This window comes from Mustela erminea, chromosome 10 (assembly GCF_009829155.1).
Source record: "Mustela erminea isolate mMusErm1 chromosome 10, mMusErm1.Pri, whole genome shotgun sequence".
Lineage (NCBI taxonomy): Eukaryota > Metazoa > Chordata > Mammalia > Carnivora > Mustelidae > Mustela > Mustela erminea.
In genome coordinates, this window is record NC_045623.1 from 93,143,290 (window position 1) to 93,165,908 (window position 22,619).

General features: G+C 37.9%; 1 protein-coding gene across 4 annotated transcripts in view; it reads right to left on the minus strand.

Annotated features, from left to right (window-relative positions):
• The window catches only part of KDM1A (lysine demethylase 1A), a 58,496-nt gene that overhangs the window by 20,313 nt on the left and 15,564 nt on the right, over positions 1–22,619 (minus strand). For 2 of the 4 annotated variants that reach the window (XM_032303221.1, XM_032303220.1), the window contains exons 3-9: positions 16,208–16,267; positions 10,897–11,030; positions 7,133–7,211; positions 6,463–6,555; positions 5,527–5,633; positions 3,717–3,798; positions 2,322–2,416 (exon numbers count right to left, since the gene is read on the minus strand). In XM_032303221.1, the coding sequence (XP_032159112.1) occupies positions 2,322–2,416; positions 3,717–3,798; positions 5,527–5,633; positions 6,463–6,555; positions 7,133–7,211; positions 10,897–11,030; positions 16,208–16,267 (650 nt within the window). The remainder of the gene's footprint in view (positions 1–2,321; positions 2,417–3,716; positions 3,799–5,526; positions 5,634–6,462; positions 6,556–7,132; positions 7,212–10,896; positions 11,031–16,207; positions 16,268–22,619) is intronic. The other 2 variants (XM_032303222.1, XM_032303223.1) reach the window with 1 other exon arrangement.

The following is a 22,619-nucleotide window of genomic DNA, read 5'->3' on the forward strand; positions in this document are numbered from 1 at the left end:
ATAATAACTGGAGCATCACTTCTTTTACTCAAGTCTTGCTATGCATCCCCACTTCCCCAAGTCATCATTTGAACTAGCCGTGATTGATGATGTAGTTAATTTTACATTCTGGCACAAACTATGTATTTATCTCATCCCGTACTGGTAACCAGCAGTTAGTTCATGAATTAGCAGCTGGTTGCGGGCTACACTTGAGAATACTGGTATATTATTTAGAAACGAACGTTTTAAAAATGTGTTAAAAGTTCCTCTAATACCAAGAAAGGAAGAGACAATTCCTCTGGATATTTCTATTAGAAAAGAACTTTTTACTGTTAGACTAAATAAACCTGTTCTATATTCAGGAAAGTCTGAAGAAAAAGACAGTGTCTCAACGATCAGTGATATCCTTTGGCTTAGATTCCGTTACTTCTTGAGGACTACCGTAATACCCATTTCAGAGGCCTTGCACTACCGTAATACCCACTTCAGAGGCCTTGCTCCAGTGCAGTTCTGTACAGTTCCGCCTGCCTGCCTGAAACACCCATCTGGTCACGTTACTTCTCTTGCTCTCAACGCTCTGAGGTCCCAGCCTACACGTCAGCGCAGTGAGCAACATCCTTCGCCCTCCACAGCAGTCTGCATCTCAGTCCCGCCACTCTGACCCCACCCTCCTTCACAGACTTCTCTCAAGTCTGAAACCTTCCTCCACAACCACATTAAGTCTTAGGCCACCTTCACAAATGCTCATTCCCTCCAAATCTCTCCTTGCTCTTGCCCCTCCCACTTTCAGAGACCTTGACTCTTTCTCTCTCCCTGGCCCCACTGGTTCTTCCAATGCAATTTATCCTTTTATCTAACCCTCAGCAAATCTGCCTTGTGTTCTGGTATATGGATGAGTAGTAGGTTTCTGGTTGGGGTGTGTTTTTTTAGGGTAGGGGGTGTACCACAGAATTTAATGATCCCGTAATTCCTGACCTTCTTGGGTTCATAAGATATCTAGAGTCACTAGAATTTAAGACCCTTGAGAGCAGGGAATACATAGTTATTGCTGAGAACAATGCCTATATTTTAGCACATATTTAATAAATACCTGCTGGTTGACTGTGATTTGCTTTAAAATACTCCAGACCAAAAACACCTCAAAGGGACTGAATAGATGCAACAAGACTAGAATAAATCAAAGTCCATTATTACACCATTCTTTCTACTTTTGTATAGATTTAAAAATTTCCATAATAAAAAGTTGGGAAAAAATGATCTACGTATAAGTCCCACTAGACTGGGGGTCTCCTATGGCCGGGACTGTCTTATTCATCTCTATAGCCTTTACAGATCTTTGCAGAGTAACAAAAGTTTATTGAATTGTTGAGTTAAGCTCTACTTCTTCCTTTTTCTCTTGTTCATTCTATTTTGTTTACTCTGACAGAAGGATGTCCCACCCGCAAAGCAAGCCCTGGGAAGAATTTGAATCCAGAATGGGGAGGATAAGAGCCAAAGCATTCCCTTAAGCCTGTCCTCTTTTGGTATGAACCCCACAAAGTCTAAGGGCTTTAGTGAGGATGTCCATCGGACATAGCAGACTAAATTCAAGAGCTGGGATCTTACCACTTTTAGCAATAATAGCTAAACTGTCATATGCATCTTGAATCTTCCCTTCCTCAAAATACAAAGATGGTAATATGTTTATATCCTGAGAATGGTAAACTTGCTCATTCCTGATAGGGGGAGGTTGGTAAAATTCTGAATATGACCTTTTGAATTGCACCCAACCCCCCAAAATTAGGACTGACTTGCATAGTCTAAGCCTCTCAACATAGCTGTTGCTAAACTTACTCTCCCACAGCAAACATCACTGCCATGCTACTGCCTACTAAGTGTGGGAAACTTCTCTGCCTCCGGTCAACAAATACTTTCATCTACCTAAACATCTGGGTTCAGTATTATCATCTGGCTATTACCTCATCAAAATCTTGAACCTACACACACAAAACTGAAGTCATAAAGAGCACACAGAGCTAAAGCACAGGATGGGAAGCACAATACAAAGAAATGAAGAATCAGGTGTCAATTCCACAGGTCTCTTCGAGTAGGCGGCCACAGCCAAATATTTAAAAAAAAAAAAAAAAAAAATCAACTGTCTAGATAGCCTTCATTAAGTGTCTAAAGATAAATGCCTAAACAGGCATTAAATTTGTATATATGCAATAATAATCTCTTCACATAATTTCTACCCTCAGTTCTTACTGATATGTGTATATATTCATCCACACATTTCCCCCAAATTGCTGTTTCAACTGAACCAAAGAAATTTTGAAAAGTTCTGTTTGTCCTCAACTTACAGCTTGTCCATTGGCTTCATAAAGTGGGCATTTTTGCTTGATCTTGGCCAATTCCATATTTACTTGTTTGCTGACCACAGCCATGGGATTCCCTCCTAAAAAAAAACCTCAAACTATTAAATTCAACATATCTATGAAAAGAGAACACATCAAAGCAAAAATATTTTTAATTTTTTATTTTTTATAAACATATATTTTTATCCCCAGGGGTACAGGTCTGTGAATCGCCAGGTTTACACACTTCACAGCACTCACCAAAGCACATACCCTCCCCAATGTCCATAACCCCACCCCCCTTCTCCCAACCCCCAAAGCAAAAATATTTTTACTCAAAATTTAAAATACTCAAAGCTTAGGGTATGTGAATTATAGGTAAAAAAATGCTTAATAAAATAATATGTAATATATAAAATATGTAAGATAAGCATAAAGAAGCAAAAAATTACCTATAACCCCACATGTTAACATTTTATTATAGATTCTAGGGGCACATGGGTGACTCAGTCAGTTGGGCATCTGCCTTTGGCTAGGGTCATAAGCCCAGGGGTCCTGGGACTGACCCCCATGTTGGGATTCCTGCTCAGTGGGGAGCCTGCTTCTCCTCCTCCCTGCTCATGCTTTTCTTGTTATCTCGCTCGCTCTCAAATCAATCTTAAAAAACAAAACATTTTATCATAGATCCTTCTAGATTTTACAGGCATAAAATTATAGATAGACACACACACACACAAAAGGATCATAGCGCATGTATTGTCTTGTCATCTTTTTTCAACTTAGCAATAAACCATGGCCATCATTTCATGTTAATATAAAGCTACACAATTTTTAGTGGCTGTATGGTTCTCTTTGTATAACAATATAATCACTGGAACCATAGGTTCTAATGTTTCGCTACATGCCACAGTTAAAAAGCTCCAGGGGCACCTGGGTGGCTCAGTTGGTAAGCGTCAGGCTCTTGGTTTCGGCTCAGGTAGTGATCTCCAGGTTAAGAAATCAAGCCCGGCGATGAACTTTGTGCTCAACTTGGAGTCTGCCTAAGATTCTCTCTCCCCTCTGCGCCTCCCCATTTGTGCACGTGCAGGCATCCCTGCATGTGCTCTCAAACAAATAAATAAAATCTTTTAACATAAAATAAATAAAATTTAAAAAATTAAAAGCTCCATACAGCATGGTCCACCTCGTCTATTTTCTAAGGATAATTTCCAGAAGTCAAAACATTGTACAATTTAAGTTTTGCACATATTGATGTATCTTTTCAGGAAGACAGTATTTGTCAATTCACCTCTTACTAAGAACAGTATCTTAAACCAAATTATTTCAAAACCACATTGATGGCTTTAAAACATTAGCTTAATCACAATCTCATATAATGGCACAAAACGAAGGACTACTTACCAAGACCTGTCACTACCATAGCTCCAAGATCAGCTACATAGTTTCCTTTGCGAAATGTAGCAACTCGTCCACCCACTCGATCCTGTTTTTTAGAAATTAAATGGCTAAAATCATCAATTCTATTTTAACCATAAGAACCTGGCACGGTACCACCCCAGGCCTCTGTCTCTTATAATTTAAAAAGAAAAGTATAGTTTAGAGTATATTTGGTGTGCAGTGTGGGAACAACTATTTGAGGGAGTGGTAGGGTAATGAATGACACAGAATTAAGTGATAGGAGATAAGAAACAATTCGGCAACCAGACATATTTAGCCACAGGTACTATTATCTCTCTACTCAGCTGTCTCTAATACCATTTACTGTACAGGCTGAGCAAGGGCCACTCATATAGAAAATATCGGCTCACGAATTGCAACACTTAATGCCATCTTTCTATCACCATGTTCTGACTTTTGCCCCCATCCCCAAAGTCACCTGTGAATGACAGATGATTTCTTGACAAATGGTCCTCTAAGTGCAGCCCCATGCCCAGGGGCCGAGTGTGTACAGAGCATAAACTTTTGACAATATCTCTCATTCCTCAACCGGCCCAAGTTTATCTGTGCTGACTAGGGATTTTCAAATATGGGGAAAAATTACTGAGCTGTAGTGACACTTTAGTCATGGATATTTTGACACTACTCCAAATAAATGAAAGCAAAACAAAACTAAAAACCTGTAGATTAAGAGTCACATGGGTAGGGATCATAATGGTCCCATTATTCATTACTGTATTGCTAGTGCACAGAATAAGAGAACACACACGTTTCCTAAATTACCTACGAAATATTTTTAGCAAGATTATATTAAAAATTATTTTGATTTCCCATACTTTATTTGAAAAAATATTTTTAAAATTTACAATTTATAAAAAAGCAACTTAGAAGTACTGCACAAAACATTCTGAAAGCCTCTAAAAATTTTAGATTGTTTAGGTTATCCGAGAAGTGTTGTTTTTTAAATGTTGTTAAGTCCAGGGAAGCCTATAAGTCACTGGAAGAATACAAAATGTCAAAAATCACTCATGAAAATAATTTGAATAGTACCAACTTAACATGATGTTCTTTTTTTCCACTCTGTGCCATCATCCCTTTCCTCCTTTAATTTCCATTTCTCTTTCAAGGACTGATGATAAGGGAACCAACATATCTTGGCTGCATTAGGCACTAAGAAATGGCTAGGGGCGCCTGGGTGGCTCAGTGGTTTAAGCCTCTGCCTTCGGCTCAGGTCATGGTCCCAGGGTCCTGGGATCGAGCCCCGCATCAGGCTCTCTGCTCAGTGGGGAGCCTGCTTCCCCCCCTCTCTCTGCTTTCCTCTCTGCCTACTTGTGATCTCTTTCTCTGTCAAATAAATAAATAAAATCTTAAAAAAAAAGGCTGCTGCCCAAGACCATTCCTTTTCTTTTACTATCTAAAAGAGAATACAATCCACTCTGTTCCACCACTAAAAATAACTGCCACCTACAAAGGGCATGTCCATGAAGGCCCCAAATTTGAAAGTTAACTGCAAGAAGCAATAACCTCCATCAAAGGGCTATAGGGATCATTTACAAACTCTTAATACTCACTGAGCACCTTCCGAAGTTTCATTGTCAAAAATGCTTTATCCAATATAAGTAACATTATCCAAAATACTTTGACTAGTATACAAATCAGTTTGGTGTATTTCAAGCTATAGGATTCATTAATTTGCAATAAAGAGTTTCTTATTACATTGATAAAAACCTATTTCCATTAGGTCCAGCTTCTAAATATAATATAAAATTCTTACCCTGGCTTCCAGAAGTGTGACATCCATTCCGAAACTTTGTAATTGACGAGCTGCTGCCAAGCCTGAGACCCCAGAACCTATAATAATTACCTTTCCTGTCTTTTTAGCTAAAAGTAAAAAACGAACAAAAATTACAGTATTTTATTGTAGGTTTTAAGAGTTTGTTTTACCATTTTTTACATCATGAAAACCTCTAGGTTCTCAATGTGTTATGATGTGTTACAAAGTAAACAGCTCACTTATTTTCCAAATAAAGAAACTACGTAAATACAAATTAGCACATAACTGAAGCTTACAAAATTTAATTCAATGTTAAAAACCTATAAATGAAATCCTTTATCTTTAAAGATTTACTTTCTCATTACACTGCGGTCATGTGCTTTGGTATCTGTGACTGAGTCTGCTTCATTTATCTCATAGTTCTACTAGGACAACCTGACAGCCAAATTATTCTTAAAGCCATTTTCTTTAATCTCTACTTGTGCTGTCCTTACTATCCCTTTCTGAAGAACTATTAAAATTATTAAAGCATCAAAAATAAATTAAAAACAAATAGAAGTGCTACTTCTCAAAATACCCCTCACTCCTGGATTCCTCACAGGATAAAGAACTGGTCAATGAAAGAAAACCTCAAATCTCTGCTTTCATACCAGACTTCTCTCGTTTTTAACAAATTCTGTTTTCTGACTAATTTTTTTTATATTGGAAATTCAGTATCTTTTACTAAAGTACACTTATCAAACCAGAAATCACAGGCAATGCATATTTACGAAGAGATTTTACTTAAAATCTGACATATAATGAGATAAGCTTGCGAATATCGGACTCCAAATTTAGACTTAGAAATCAAAATAAAATGCTACGAGCCTCCTGAAAATAAGAGAGAGTGCTAGAACTCTAAGTTAAAACTATGAAGTCCATTTGCCAGGTCCTTACTTGGTAGGGGTTTTATCCTCTTATAGATGCCGAAGTTGATCAGACCGTGACGCTCTAGGTAACTGTGAACTCGGTGGACAAGCACAGTATCACCTACAGAACAGAGGAATTTTAAAACATGTTCATATTTTTAGCAATTTAAACAGAAAGCTCCTTAACTCTGTTTTGCCGTCATGAAATTATTCTATACATATTTTCCATAAGCTTCAGATCATGTGACTCCTTTAGAAAGGTGATTCCCAAAACTTTTAGTCTGTGATGAAGTCCCAAATGCCTATTGGGAGTTTTTAAGAATGACATTCCATTACAGATGAAATAAAGGATAAAACCAACCCCTTTTAAAGCAGTATTATAATCAGTTACTTTGGCAGAAACTTTTCAAGACTTTATGGGTGGTAAGTGGAAAATGAGAAAGCCAGCCAGCCAGCCAGCCAAATGGCAACAAAGTACCCCAGGGATTAAAGCCGGAACACAGTCCTGGTAAAATTATTAGCAATCTCCTGAACTCACAACTTAAAAAACAAGAAAATAATTACAAAGACACATAATAGTTTTTTATAAGGCTTATTTCTGGATAGCACAAGGTAAAGTAAGATGATAACATGAACTGAAAAAATTCATTATCAATGAACCATGAGCCAAAACCAGTCCCACGGAAAACACTACTTACTGTTGTAAGGCGCTTCTAATTGCTGAAGAGTAGCCTCAAAGGTCAGCTGAATCTTTGGATTATCCAACCACAACTGCAACTGTATTTAAATGACAAATTTTTTTTACACAAGTAGATGCAGACCACATGACCACTTTAAAATCTTTTCAACTTGAAGGCCTCAACTACAGGCTTTCCTTTCACTGACGCAAAGGGTTATACTCCCGACAAACTGATGAAACGCAAAACCATGTCAAACGAGTAAATAACTGAAGAAGCTGGAAGATAGCCTAAAACAAAACCCAAAAAACCCTAGTAACTTGCCAGTATCATACAGCTGGTAGGGACCAACTAGGATTTAAACTGGGTTACTTGACTCCAGAGATACTGAGTAGATAAAAATCCACAAAATCAAATGATCAGTTAGATACGCAAAGATGGAAGGGAGGTAAGAGGTCCCAAGGATAACTCCACAGTTTGTAGCCTACACAGCTAAATGAGTTGGTATGCTATTCACTAAATGAGGGTCACTGAAAGAAGAGGTGGGTTTAGTTTCAAGAAAACCAAGAGATGCAAGACTGGCATCTGGATACAGAGCTAGGGTTCTGAGGGGAAAAAAAAAGTCTGGAGCCATTTGCTTATGGATGATAACTGAAGCCGAAGTGCAGAAGAGGCCTCCTTGGGACAATACACAGCAGAGGGAGGAAAAGACCATAAGGAGCCTTAAGGAATTCCAATCAGTTCACATAATGCCCGGGGCGCCTGGGTGGCTCAGCTGGGTAAGCATCTGCCTTCGGCTCAGGTCACGATCTCAGGGTTCTGGGATCGAGCTTCACATTGGGCTCCCTGCTCAGCAGGGAGCCTGCTTCTCCCGTTCCCTCTGCCTGACACTCCCCCTGCTTATGCTCCCTCACTTTCGGTCAAATAAATAAAATCTTTAAAAAAAAAATAGAGATAAGCCTACAGAGCGGTCAGAGAAGACAACCACCAGGGAGGCAGAAGAACAAGAATACCATCTTAAGCTAACGGAAGGGAAGTTTAAGAGTTTAAGAAGAAAGTAGTCAGTTATTTCAAATACTGCTGAAAAAGCATTAAGATAAGGAATGAAAAATATTATGGTACAATCAATAGGCTCTAACACAAATGCTCTTCAAACTGAATAGGCCAGACCAACTAAATGCCACTATATTTAAGTCCTAGCTAAAAATTAACTGCTCCATAGACAAGTGTCAACAAAGACATGTGGCTGTGTGTAAATAAACCCAATTACAAAAAGATATGACCGAATTCATAAGCACCCTCTACTTTTCTCCATGGCCACTGTCAGGGCAAAATGGAATTCCTCAAGTACACACTAGGCCCAAGCTCCTCACCCCTCAATACAAGCCTTCTTCCTCTGCCCATCCTATAAAAAAATAATAAAGTTCAGGTCATAGTTTTTAGCTCAATAATCCTAAAGTTGTTGTGGTTTCAAAATCTGGAAGCAAAAGAACGGACACAATTCTTGTAAGAGAATGATTTATGTTCAGTTTTACAGCTAGAGGCCCACAACTCTAACCTGGGCCAGTCCTTCCTTCTCCCAATCTAGATTTTCGTCACAGAATGTAAATCAGAGAAAACAGACATCACTGTAAATCCACCACTCAAATTCAAGTAAAGAGTGAAAACTTTTTTCAGATGAAACAAAAAATGACCTTATCTAAACAAATACACTTCTAAAAGAATTTAATCAATCAACTTTAAGTAAGCTCTATACTCAACATGGGACTTGAACTCAAAATCCTGAGATCAAGAGTTGCATGCTCTACTGACTGAGCCAGCCAGCTGCCCCTAAAAAATCCATTCAGATCAAATATTGATGTTATACACAGAAGCTGATTCTAAGACAAGTAAGCGTCAGAAATATACATTAAAAATTTTCCATTCACTTTTTTAAAAATCACCCTGTTTTTTCTTCATTCAAAAATCCGTTTATTCTGTACTATGAAAACCCAATATAACCCACCACCCACTCTAGCTAATAATTCAGCAGGGGTTTTGCAAACTAATAGCCAAAGTAAAGAAGTTAGTGGTAGCTAAAAGCAGACATGCTAAAATGACATCTGAGCTATACTCAAAGTAGCCGAAATTACAATATAAATTTCTTCTACTTTGCATCACCCTAGAGTACACTGAATATGTTCTGAATAGTATCTTGTCTTCCTCTACTCTGTGGCTTAAAAATTTGATGAATAAAGGCCATGAAAGAAAAATTCAAAGACATAAAAAATGACTAATAAATGTGGGAAAAAATCAGTCTTTTGGAAATAGAAAAGAAATGAAAAACTTTAAGTCTATTACAGCAGCACAAATTATCATTTTTTTTAACAACCAAAGCACGGGCAGAGCAATAGGGACGCTGACTGATTCAGTCTTCTCTGGGAAGCTATGTGACCATATCCATCTATCATCTATCTATCATTTATCTATATCAATTGATATATATGTATGTATTGTATTCGAATTTTTATACATACATGCACATATGTTTGTGTGTGTGTGTATGTCATAAGGAAATAATAACCAGAGATAGTCAAGATGTATAAAGCTGTTCAGAGCTTAATAAAGCACAAATGGACATATAAATGCCTAACTTACAGTATGACCTAACTATCAGACAAAATATCATGCAGACATTAAAATCAAGCACTTAGCCAAAAGAGGAGGTTGAAGCAGAGGAGCAGAACAGAATAAGAGTTTGTCTTATCCTGGGAAAGACAGACAAAATGATTATTAAAAATTTGAAAAACATGGGGGGAGGGGGTGGCACAGTTCAGTCACTGAGCACTCAACTCCTGGTTTTAGCTCAGGATCTGATCTCAGGGTCATGGATTAAGTCCCACAATGGGCTCAGGGTGGAGTCTGCTTGACATTCTTTCCCCCCTCTCTCCCCCCTGCTCCTCCCCCAATTCACGCTCTCTAGAATAATGAAATCGTAAGGGGAGGGGGGAGGCAGGGTGTGGGGAGGCACCTGGGTGGCTCCGTCAATTAGTCACTTAAGCGTCTGACTCTTGGTTTCAGCTCAGGTCAGGCTCTCAGGGTTGTGAGACTGAGCCCTACATCTGGCTCTGCGCTGGGTGTGGAGCCTGCTTAAGATTCTTTCTCTCCTCCTCCCTCTGCCCTTCCTCTGCTTTAAAAAAAAAAAAAAAAAAGTTTCAGGGCACTTGGCTGGCTCAGTCAGTAGAGCACGCAACTCTTGATCTCAGGGTTGTGAGTTTGAGCCCCACATGTGGCCTGGTTTACTTAAAAAATTAAAAGTCTGAATGAAGATTCTTTGGGTTTATGAGATTATGAAAAACAAAAAGAATCCAAAGGATATATGGGAACAGCATTTCAATTTTTAAAAACAAAAATTAAATACATATTTAAAAAAATAACTGGGGGCACCTGGGTGGCTCAGTGAGTTAAAGCCTCTGCCTTCGGCTCGGGTAATGATCCCGGGGTCCTGGGATCGAGCCCCACATCGGGCTCTCTGCTCAGCAGGGAGCCTGCTTCCCCTTCTCTCTCTGCCTGCCTCTCTGCCTACTTGTGATCTCTGTCTGTCAAAATATGTAAAATCTTAAAAAATAATAATAATAACTGAAAGGAAAAAACTAATTTTTTTAACAATGGTTATCTCTGGGTAATGGTACATGTTATAGCTAATTTTGTAATTCTTCCCTTTCTTTTTTTGCCATTATTGTCCATAAAAGTAATATGCACTTTTTAATAATCCAAATGGAAAAAAGGCTGACATGGAAACTTACTGTGCGGTTTCGAATGAACAGAAAAACCTTCTGAGTCTGCTGCGGTCCACTGATGATATCTGGAAAACAGGCTGCTTCTTGAGAAGTCATCCGGTCATGAGGAAGTCTACTCTGGAAAGCTGCACCCTCCACACCTAGCAAAGAAAGCAAAGGACTTCTGGGAAAAGTGCAAGTGAATACAAAACCAGGGATAATGAAACTCCTGAAGAACCTCTGTAAAGCTCTGCCTCATTCACAGAGCAATCTCACCTCCTTTAAAAATCTTTTATTTTTTGCTCAAAAGCCGAAACATCTTTAGAATTTACTTTACTCTTGAGCATAATGTTCCAAAAATTACATTCTACCAATGAGCAGAACAATGTACCTCTGAAAACAGAATAGAGTATGCAGCACATTTTCTTCATCCACAAAACAGCTTTGTAATACTGGAAGATAATCTAATTAAAATTAGCATCACTGACGGTGTTCCCAAAATCTGAAAACTAGGGAACCAGAATAAAGGAAAACATACTAAAAGGAAAGCAAAAGAGACTACAGAATGAAAAACACAACCACATGCCTTCTTTCGAGATTACAGCAGGGAACATGGAGAGGACTTTGAGATTTAATCACCAACAGTAAGAAACGCGTGATTATCTGGTCCGTGGTATACCATCCGTTAGTTCCCACAATGCAATGCTGGCAAAGGTGAGGTAAGTTAGGCGGACTACAATGAGGACACAGAAGCAAGGAATTTACCTTCCCTGCAAAAACATTAGCAATGCTTTACTATACTACACAAGTATGTCACTACAGATACTATACACTACATATACATACAATGTATACATATTCTCTGTGCAAGTAAAATATATGTTGTTTTGAAACTTTTAAAATTGGGTATTAAATCAATTCTTTTTTATAAGCTGATAGTTAAGTACATCTTCAGAAGATGTCCTTAAAACATATTTACATGTATTCTACCTGTATTTCTGAGATCACTTTATAAAAGACATATTTAACCACTAGCTTATGAAAATATCAAGACAAAGTTTCAAAATTCACTATCACTGAAATAGTTATATGTAAGTAACAAAACAGGCACCAGATATCCATATTTATCATTTAAAGCACATAAAACAAGAAGTTAGAAACACTGATAATGGAAACAAAATTAAAGGAAAGGCAAAGTAAGATTAAGAAAATAAAAAGTACAAGGTAGGTAAAGATATAACTTAGAAAATGATACCTAAGTTATTAAGGAGCGGTCTCCACATAGACATTTATAAGCAATAACTCAGACAAAAGTCATTAACAAGAGGTCAAGCAAAAATGCCTAATGCTAATATGGGTGGCACATTAAGAAACGATATTTTTGAGAGAAGGAAAAAAAATCTATCCACTCACAGTAGATAATGAAGGCACATGTACTCTATTCACATTACAAAATCAAATCAGCAAGTCTCTCATTCAGTGAATCTCAACCTAAAATTAAAGACTGTCAGGACAATTAATTATTCCCTAAGAAAAAACAAAATCAGTAAGAGCCATATTATTGGGAGTGGAACATGAAATTAAGGCAAGGAGAGAAGAAATGCTGGCAATAGGGGTAGGTTATTTCAGTAATGTGAAATTTTCTAAAACTGCACATAGCTTTGATGTCCCTAGTCCCCTACCCCCAATCAAATAAACAAAAAACAAAACCAAGAACAAAATCACGTCACATTATAATAACAATTATCTACATATCCCAAGTACTCAGAACAAGTTTCTTAAAATAGGTTACCTTCATAAGTGTATACTATTAACATGAAAATCAATTTGCTCTATAAACTGGACTCCTCCCTCCCCCAAACAGGGGTAGTTTTCTTAGCTATACCTTCTACATGCTTATTAAGTCATCACTGAACATCAATCCTACTGCAAAATACTGCCAATGACAGTAAAAAAAAAAAAAAAAAACCCATGTAGGGAAAGACTAAATTTTGAATTCTATTTGGCTCCTCATTCCAAGTGCTCTAAAAATCACTCTAAATTAGTTGGCTAACTTTGGGAATCTTGAGACAATGTAACAATTAAGAAATGTGATCTACATAAGTCATGTGGCAGTTTTAGGAGGATCTTTAAATCAAATAACAAAAGATTACCAAAAGGAATTAAAGAAGCCAAATATTGTGACACTAATGTATGTGCAGAATAATAATCTTCTCCATCTCTATCTTTCACATAACATCCAAAAACACCTATTCTTAAATACTTGTCAATTTTTAAGAATGAAAAAGTTTCTAAAAACTCAATAATTATTTTTCCCCTTTTGGTTTTTAGGTTTGAAGACATTATTTCAAGGAAGGAAGACCATTATCAATATAAAGGTGAAAATTTTAAGAAAAGGTCTAACCTTTATCAAAGGAACAAAAAATGTTAACTTGGAACCCAAGCTTCAGAAGCTCAATCAATGCACTCTTTTAATAGGATATTTCCAAAATGAACTAACAGGCCATTCTGGACAACAGAACTCGTAAATATCTCCTTTAGAGGGAAAAACCTTAAAGAATACAATTAACTTGGGGCGCCTGGGTGGCTCAGTGTGTTGAGCCACTGCCTTCGGCTCGGGTCATGATCTCAGGGTCCTGGGATCGAGCCCCGCGTCGGGCTCTCTGCTCAGCGGAGAGCCTGCTTCCTCCTCTCTCTCTGCCTGCCTCTCTGCCTGCTTGTGATCTCTCTCTGTCAAATAAATAAATAAAATCTTTAAAAAAAAAAAAAAAAAAAAAAGAATACAATTAACTTTAATAATATCCTTATTACAAGGGAAGTACCAGTAGTACATTTCATTCAAAAGTAATTTATACTTGCTGTTTGTGTGGATTTAACACAGTCTGGTATTCTGGAAATTGAGAATGTTTCAAAGAGGCAACCTTAATTTTTTAAAAGCCCCAAGGCTGCCTATGTATCTCTCTTGCCCCCTCCGTTCAATTCCTTTTTCCCTACACTTCACACAGGAAGTTCCAGCATCATCCTTCAAAATGCAGTCATGCTAAACCAGAAATGCCCTTTCTAATGGTCTGACCGGCTCACACTTTCTCTGAAAACACAGTAAAAGTCATAAAATATTTAAGGGACCAAAAAGACCTTTTTGATAGATTAGAGACGCAGATAAGGAGCGGGGGATGGCAAGGCCAGAACTCCTCTATTCCATGAAACCACTTCCTCCCTGATTCTGATGATACGGGTAGCATCTTGAGTAGAGTGAGAAACAGAGATATAAAAATCAACAGAAAAGAAGGCCTCCATGAAACTTACTTGTCTTTTTTTTTTCCATGAAGTAAATAAATTAACTAGAAAAACTAGATTTCTAGTTGATGAGTAAAAACAAAAGCTTGACAAGAATCTACGTATAAGATGACTTCAAATTAGTACCTATATATACACCATATCCAGTCCTATAATGGTTTAAAAAGACAAACAGAATAAAGAACAGAGGGAAAGGAGAGAAAAAGAAAAAAAAAAGAGAGAGAATCATGTGATTTCTTATGCTTTACATCTTTTATTTCTAGGGTAAACATACACTTAAAATAACTCTGACGGAGGGTATAAGGACTAGTCTATGCATAAGAGAAGACCCCTGGGTTCTCACTCCTCCGAACTGTTGGTGTATCCTCCGTCATATCGTTTTAATTGTATTTTGGGTCCTAATCCATAAAACAGGGATGGATGCAATATTATCCGTTTGACAGCAGGAAGCTAGAGAAAAATGATCTTAAGTTCCCTTCTAATTTTTAAGATGTAGGATGAATACACCAGCTTGATGTGGATTTATAGAAGTTAAGATATGATCCTGGTCCCAAGATACTCATGATGGTCATTTGGTTTATTAAAAACAGAATGTTGACTGCTTATAAGCATATCCTTCTAACTAACCATCTCACAAATGCATGCTTCTGAACATGGCAAAGATCTGAAGAGAGATCCTGAAGGGTTAAGAATAGTCCCCACCATGCTTGGAAACACTTAAAAAAACAAAACAAAACACCTCATGTTCTACTGAACAGTAAGTCAGAAGCACCACAGTTCTATATGGAAGTCTGTTTTTACTTTCAGCAATAGAGAATATTGTTTACTAAAGCAAAAGAGTAAATTTAACCACGTTAAAACAAAAAGCAGTAAGAAAACTCAGTTTATTTCTTCAAGATTCAAGCTTTAAAGGCTATCTATCCCCTGATCCCCAACAGTTCCTGAAGAGCTGATCGTGCATCATGTGATGAGTAGCATTCTTGAACATTTATCTGCCACATTGACTCTGAACGAGGATTTTAACTCCTCAAGAGAAACCCCATGTACTGATTGTCAACCTCCAATCCTTGGGACAGCATTTAAACAAGTTTACTTCTAACATTCTGGATCCCCTATATACTAATTTCTGCACTAACAGTGAACTTTGACCCAAGAGTAAAATACAAATATTTCCCAGACCCGCTGTACACAACTGCAAAAGACAAACAATTTTAAAGTAGACATAACAGTTGAAAAGTGACAAACTCCAAAAGTGAAGTAATACCTATTCCAGTTCTTTCAAAATGTTATGTATCAGTCAGCTTTGAGCACTGAACCACACAAAAACATCCAGGGCAAAGGATGAAATCCAGCCATATCACTTTGGATTCCTGGAACAAACTTTAATAGCTCTAGATGGGCCCTATCAATCATTTAACCCTTTACTTCTTCCTAGAAGTAAAAATATCATAGTTCGATCTGGAAAGAAACAGCATTTCAACTTAAAAAAAAAAAAAAAAAGCAAACAATTTTCACATGACAAATGTTTAAACTACTAAATAATTAACTATATAATGTTAATTGAAAAACTATCCAACACTATCTGACAACCACCTCTGAAGAGTGCCTTGCCTGAATAATTCCTCTGACTAGTCCTGGAATGACTTTCTGTCCTTCCTTTTTTTTTTTGAAGGCTTTCAGCCTATGGCTTCTCCTCTCTGTATATGTAGCTGTATTTCTTTTTAAAGGTCCCATGATTCCTAAACCTATGTTCTATATCATGTTTCCTAGCACTGTAAAAGCTGCCAGGAAGAAAAGGACCCGCCATCTCCTCAAACACGTGAAGAGTGGAGGGCTGAGATCGGCCTGAGGACTTCAAAAGGTTTTGCTTGCCTTTGCTCTGGCTACACGCTCTCCTACGCTACTCCTCTGTCCTGATGGCTCTGTTTGCCCTGCGCTCCTGGCTACCATGCAGAAACCACAGCCAAAAACACTTGCAAGCATCAATCCCTGACTTGGCGGCTCTTGCTCCTAAGTGGCAAGCATCTAATGCCACCCTCACCTGATGCTTGGCCGTCTCCATACCCTCCAGAACTGTCGTCTTGAAGTCCTCCTGCTTGCCCTGTGGAAGGAAAGAGGAGAACTCAGGGACCTTACTCCATAAATTAAGATAATATCTGGACATAAAGGCCTAATAGTTGGAGACTCACAGATTCACCACCAACTAGTAAAACCGTATTGAGAGAGCTCCTTCTTCTCGAATCAGGCCCAGGGAATCACATCATAGTCTTCCAAGTTCTGGTCAGAAAATTTCAACTTTACACACTGATTCTTGTTGAAAGGTAGCAGAACAAAGTACACGGTATTTCTAATCACTAAATCCTTGCTGTTGGTCTTATTAAATCAAGGTTGGATGGGGGGAAGAAACGAATTCCAAACGTCTTTTACTACTTGTTGCTAGACTGAGTTAGGTGTCACACGGGCTCGAGGGTCTAGAGCCACAACAATTCAGCATCTGCTCAATCTCCCTTTATCTTTACCTTTCTATCCACAGAGAATATACTTAAGTAACAGGCAAAAGATATAGTTTTAGTGAAAAATTCTCCCATTGACTTCAAAGCAGGGACTGTAAAGATTCAGCTCCAAAACAAGTTTCATTTACTATGCATGCCAGACAGCAGCAGGTCTGAAGACGCCAGTGCTTCCTTAGTAAAACTTTCAAACACACCACAAGACACCCTGCAGTCATATGCCAAGTAATGTAGAGAGACACACACAGGAGGGGCTGGGGGAAGGCAAGTTATGGGGGAGCTTCTACTTCAAGCTACGTAATAAGCCAGCTAAGAGATTGTCCTCATTGACTAATATGTAGAAATAACTTCAAGAAAGGTATCACAGCTTGAAAGTTCCATCTGACGAAGTCCAAATAGATCATCTTCCAGACTCTTCCAAAATCTATCACCAAGACAGATGCTATGATCTTCTTAAGGTTCTAGCTACCTAGTAAACTATGAGAAAACTACAGCATGATCTTTAAAAGATGCGAAAATACTCTCCAATGATCTAAAACTAGACAAGCATCACTAAAAAGTTTATTTTAGAAGAACTCAATGAGAAAGCAGACTGATTAACCACTATTTGAGTTAAAAGGGTGCAAGAAAGTAAAAATGACATCTCTATCCTCACGTATTTGAAGGTATTTAGATAGAAATGATTTCTGACATTAGAATGTGTTACTAGAAGGTATATGTTCTGAGGATAGGATAGAATCTCTTTCTAAAATTATTTCACTATGCTCCTGTCTTAATGACCCTTGAGGTTTTAGAAGGATATGGCTCTCAGACAAGGCTCAAGATACAGGATTCGTTTACAGTCTTTGGAAAAGGGCATATAATTATAAGGAGATGACTCCTTACAAAATCTAGTCTGCAAACATCTTGAAAATGCAGGCCCTCCATTTTTTATTTTACTATTAAAATTTAAATAAGGGATGCCTGAGTGGCTCAGTCAATTGAGCATCTGCCTTCAGCTCAGGTAATGATCCCAGGGTTCTGGGATGGAGACCCACATTGGGCTCTCTGCTCAGTGGGGAGACCGCTTTCCCTCTGCCTCTGCTCTCTCGATCACTCTCTCTCAAATAAACAAAGAAAAAATTTTTTAAAAAGTTTAAATAAAAATACTGCTTAACTTCTAGATTTATTCATAAAAAAACTTACAGATTTTTTTTTTTTGAAGTTGTCATTGTTCTGTTTGATTCCAAACAGAACCACCCTAGACCAAAAGTTGAATCGTATTTTAAAAAGGGGGAGAGGTGGGTGCCTGGGTGGCTCAATTGGTTAAGGTCCTGGGATCAAGTCCCACACCCGGCTCCCTGCTCATGGGGAGTCCCACACCCAGCTCCCTGCTCATGGGGAGTCTCCTCCCTCCCGTCTGCCCTCCCCGCTGCTTGCGCGTTCCCTCACTCTCAAAATCTTTATGTGGGCAGGGAGAGAGAGGCTCAGAACAATGAAATAAATACAGTTTCCAAGAATAACATTTAAGCACTATGAACAATATCGCTCCTGACTCTCTCAAATTATGTAGCCCAACTGGCAAAGAATGAAAGCTACAGTCTCCTGTCAGGAAGGCATCTCACAACTTCTAAAAATAAAAACAAACACCACTTTCAAGCTAGCCATTAAGTCCTGAATTATTTTATCCTTCCTATTTCTCTCATTTGCTTTCTTCCCCCACTATATGTCATAGAATATGCTAAAATAATTTATCTTAACCTACAGGTAGCCCTTGGCTGACTGTTGACTGTCACAGTCTTTAGACAAAAATTCCATACAAATGTAGATTTCTTAAGCCTGACTTCTGTGCTCAAAAGCTTAAAAACGTTGCTCTTTTACAAGATAGGGAGGTCTTTTTTGACTTCTGCTTTTGAAAAAAGGAACAAAACTCAGATACTGTTCCTCGATAAAAATATGTTAAGAGTAATATGAAAAATACTCAATACCCTGCAATAGTTTTTAAAGGGATCCCTTTTAACCGCAGACAGTCAAAATAGAAATGAAACTCCAAAGTACTGCATAAACAGAGAAATAGGAGAAAACCAAATAGGTGATATAAACATGCAAGAAATGATGAGAAACAAAACAAAAAGTGCTTATAATTAAGTAAAGAAACAACGCGTCTCTTAACTTGATGAACGTTTAGAGATAAGATCGCTACTTTCTAATCATAATACTCCAATATCTGGAGAGTGCCTATTTCTCCAAAGACAGATAACAGCATCATCTTTATTAGTGGTATTCCAGACCAATTCTTCCATCATCTTAAAAACAACACACATACAAATGTTTGCAGCTAACTTTCCATCCAGGATTGCCTCTGATCTGATTAGAACACATAAAATGCCATATTCACTTCTTCTTTGGGTCCTTCTGGCCTGGGACTCTGCTTCTGACAGTGGCACAGGGACAAGGAACAGCAGGCAAGTATAGTTATTATCCTACATGAGTTCAAATTCAAGATAGAAAATGAAAATATACAAAAGCAACTCTTTCATATCACCTTGATTTTGGCACTACTGCGCAGGAGACCTTTGGTTTTCATTCCCACCATATACACACACACTCCTCAAGACCCTTAACACCTGTATTTGTGCATATCTTCTACAAGTTGAAAATAAAATTTTTGGTTTAGCTTACACAGCAGCCTTTCAGCTGCTCTCTAATAAACTCCCACAGACCTGGTAGATCATTATTGAAGAATAGTCAAATATTTTAGTTACAGTCACACTACTGGATGCTTTCTCATCTTGATTCAAATCCCTAGCAGATCACTCTTCCAATATCTTAAAAGGAAATCTATGATGTCTTTCACATATTTTCATCTGACAAGCATGAAGGACAGGACCACTGATATCCTATTCCCAGGAACACACTGACCAACAGATTCACATTTTGACTTCAGTTTGTTGAAAGCACACTCAAATCAATAACTTTTGTAGACAATTTGAGAAACTTCTAAGTCTTCTGGGAAACAATGATTTTTAAACAGAAAATCAACTTATCAAAATTTAACCAAAATCGTACAAATTTATAGAATAAAAGTGACTGCCAAGCTAATGGTTTCAATTAAACCTGACAAATTAGCAGAGAGAGAGAAAAAAAAAACCTTGCAAGTTTAAATCACCTGTGAACACATAAGTTTCTACTCTATTAACACTTCAGTTTAGTTTATATTTTAAATAATCTCACTAATTCAGTGTTCACCAAATACCTATTCCAAAACAGTTGAGCACAAGTAGAAAGTTGAACACATTAAGTACCTATTTTCAAAGGGCTTATAATCTAATTGGGGAAAGATGAAAAATATCCAGAAAGAAACGTTATTTTTTAGGGAAACAAGAAACAAACACAGACTTGAGGAATCAAGAAAGCTTTTCTGAACAAATCCAGAGATTTGGCAAAAACCACCAGCATGGTCCAGAACACTTATAAAAGCAAGGAGAAAAGCACAGTCAGGGAATATATAGAGAACCACACAGCACTTGCAGATGTGGAAGAGCAGGGTAAGTAAATGGCCCATTTTTTTGGCCCATTCAGTGCCAAAACCTAAACTTGATCTTAACAGTAATGGGGCAGAACTGGCAGCAAAACAAGCGATATTTTAATGAATCTAATGTGGTCACTTTGTACCAGATGGATCACAGGGAAAAGGTGACCTGGATAAAAGAGAGCCAACTGAAAGACTGTTTAAATAATTTAGATATGAAGTGAAATTCACTAGAACAAAAAGGTAACAATGAAAATGGATAAGGCACAGCAAGTCAAAGAAGCTGTTTGCAGGAACATACAGGGCTTTAAAAAACACTTGATCAAAGGGTAAGGGACAATCAAGATGACTCCAAGGTTTTAAAAGTTCAAGAATGGTAATACAATGCACAAAATGGGAAATTTGGGGAAAATTTAGGCAAACTAAATTAAAAAGAAATACTCCTTACTTAATTACTTAGTCTTTAAAGTAATTAAAAGACTACACTCCAGGGGCACCTGGGTGGCACAGTTGGTTAAGCAGCTGACTCTTAATTTTGGCTCAGGTTATGATCTCAGGATTCTGGGATCAAGCCCTTTGTCAGGCTCAGAGGTTTCTCTCTCTCTTCTCCTCCCCCAGCCCTGCCAAATAAATAAATAAATCTTGAAAAAAAAAAAGAAAAAGAAAGAAAGAAAGAAAGAAGAAAACAAAAAAGACTAGAACTCCCAAGTTAGGATGGGTCAAAACTTTAAAATAACATGGAGATAATAATACGGTCAGAGAAGGATGCCTGGGTGGCTCAGAAGACTGTCTGCCTTCAGCTCAGGTCATTATCCCAGGGTCCTGGGATGGAGTCCCACATCAGGCTCCTTGCTTAGCAGGGTCCCTGCTTCTCCCTCTGCCTGCTGCTCCCCCTGCTTGTGTTCTCATGCTCTCTCTTTCTGACAAACAAAAATAAAAATAAAAATAAAAAATAGTAATAGGCTCAGAGAGTTTGAATCAGTTGTAAATGTAGGACTAACCTCAAAAGGAAAGTCACAGCTTCAAAAAGGAATTGGTCAACATAGACAAATAATAAGAAAAAGTTAAAATAATTGAAAGGTAGTGAGTTATTGGTGACTGTCTCCACTTCATGCTGCCTTCTAGTCCTCTCTGTAGTGAAAGGTGGCTTTAAAAACATCCTCCGGGCGCCTGAGTGGCTCAGTGGGTTAAAACTCTGCCTTTAGCTCAGGTCATGATCCCAGAGTCCTGGGATCCAGCCCCCCCGCATCATATTGGGCTCTCTACTCGGCAGGGAGCCTGCTTCCCCACCACCCCCACGCCCACCCCGCACCTGCCTTTCTGCCTACTTGTGATCACTGTCTGTCAAATAAATAAAATCTTTAAAATAAAATTTAAAACATCCTCAAGTATACTGACTGCTCTTAATGTATCTCCTTCCTAACTTTTTGACTATGAATCTGGACAGAAGAATAAATGATCTACAGCAGTTCAAAGAAATGCAAAGGGAAATGAACTGGGCTCACAGAAATAGATAAAACTAGCCTGAAGGAAAAGCCTCAGGTGTTCCTTTGAAGCACATCAGAGGCATTTTAACACAGCTAACACTGACCAATACTTTCCAACAAAATTATCCAGAATGAATGGAATCTAAGGATTTCAACTAAAACAGCAATCTTAAGGTTACACTGTCAATAAGGTCTAGAATGCAAGAAAATGGGTGTTGCTTGAGGGAGAAGCAGGACTAAAATTTTCTCATTTTGTCCCCCAGGAGGAGCAGTAGTTCTGCTGATTTGCACCAAAAGACAACAATGGGGCAGAAGTGAGAAACTCAGTAGCAGAAACCCTATACAAAGTAAAAGCCCTATAAACCAAAGAGGAAAACAAAGATTTTAGAAGCCAATGGGAAGAATTAACTTTTTTAACATACTGTTTCCTTCCACATTCCGTAGCAGGATATTTCTCACCTATTTTGTTGTAAAATCTTGGTTTGTAGTTAACTTTTCAAAGTGTTCCAAAGTCTACAATTTACATGCTATTACTGCTTAACTACCAAGCTTAAAGTGAGTTTGAGTAATTAAACAACAAAGCTTACTTTTTTTAAAAGTTAGTTTGTTTACATATCATATGTAATCTCTATACCCACGTGGGGCTCAAATTCACAACTCAAGAGATCAAGTCTTCTGACTGAGTCAGCCAGGCAGTCTTCACCTGTTTCTAAAAAGGCCAATACTGAAGTTTACCCTAGACCTATTAAAAGAACCATAGTAACTTTTTATAACTGATGATAACCACGAAAGATTCCAACAAAAGAATCCCTTTTTCCTGCTCAACTAAGTTTTTCAGAATGCTAGCTATCTCTACATCTCAGATTAGGGGCTCTTCCCATCCTCAATATGATTTGAGTCTACACTGCTATGAGGAAGATACAACTTCTTAGGCATTAATTAATC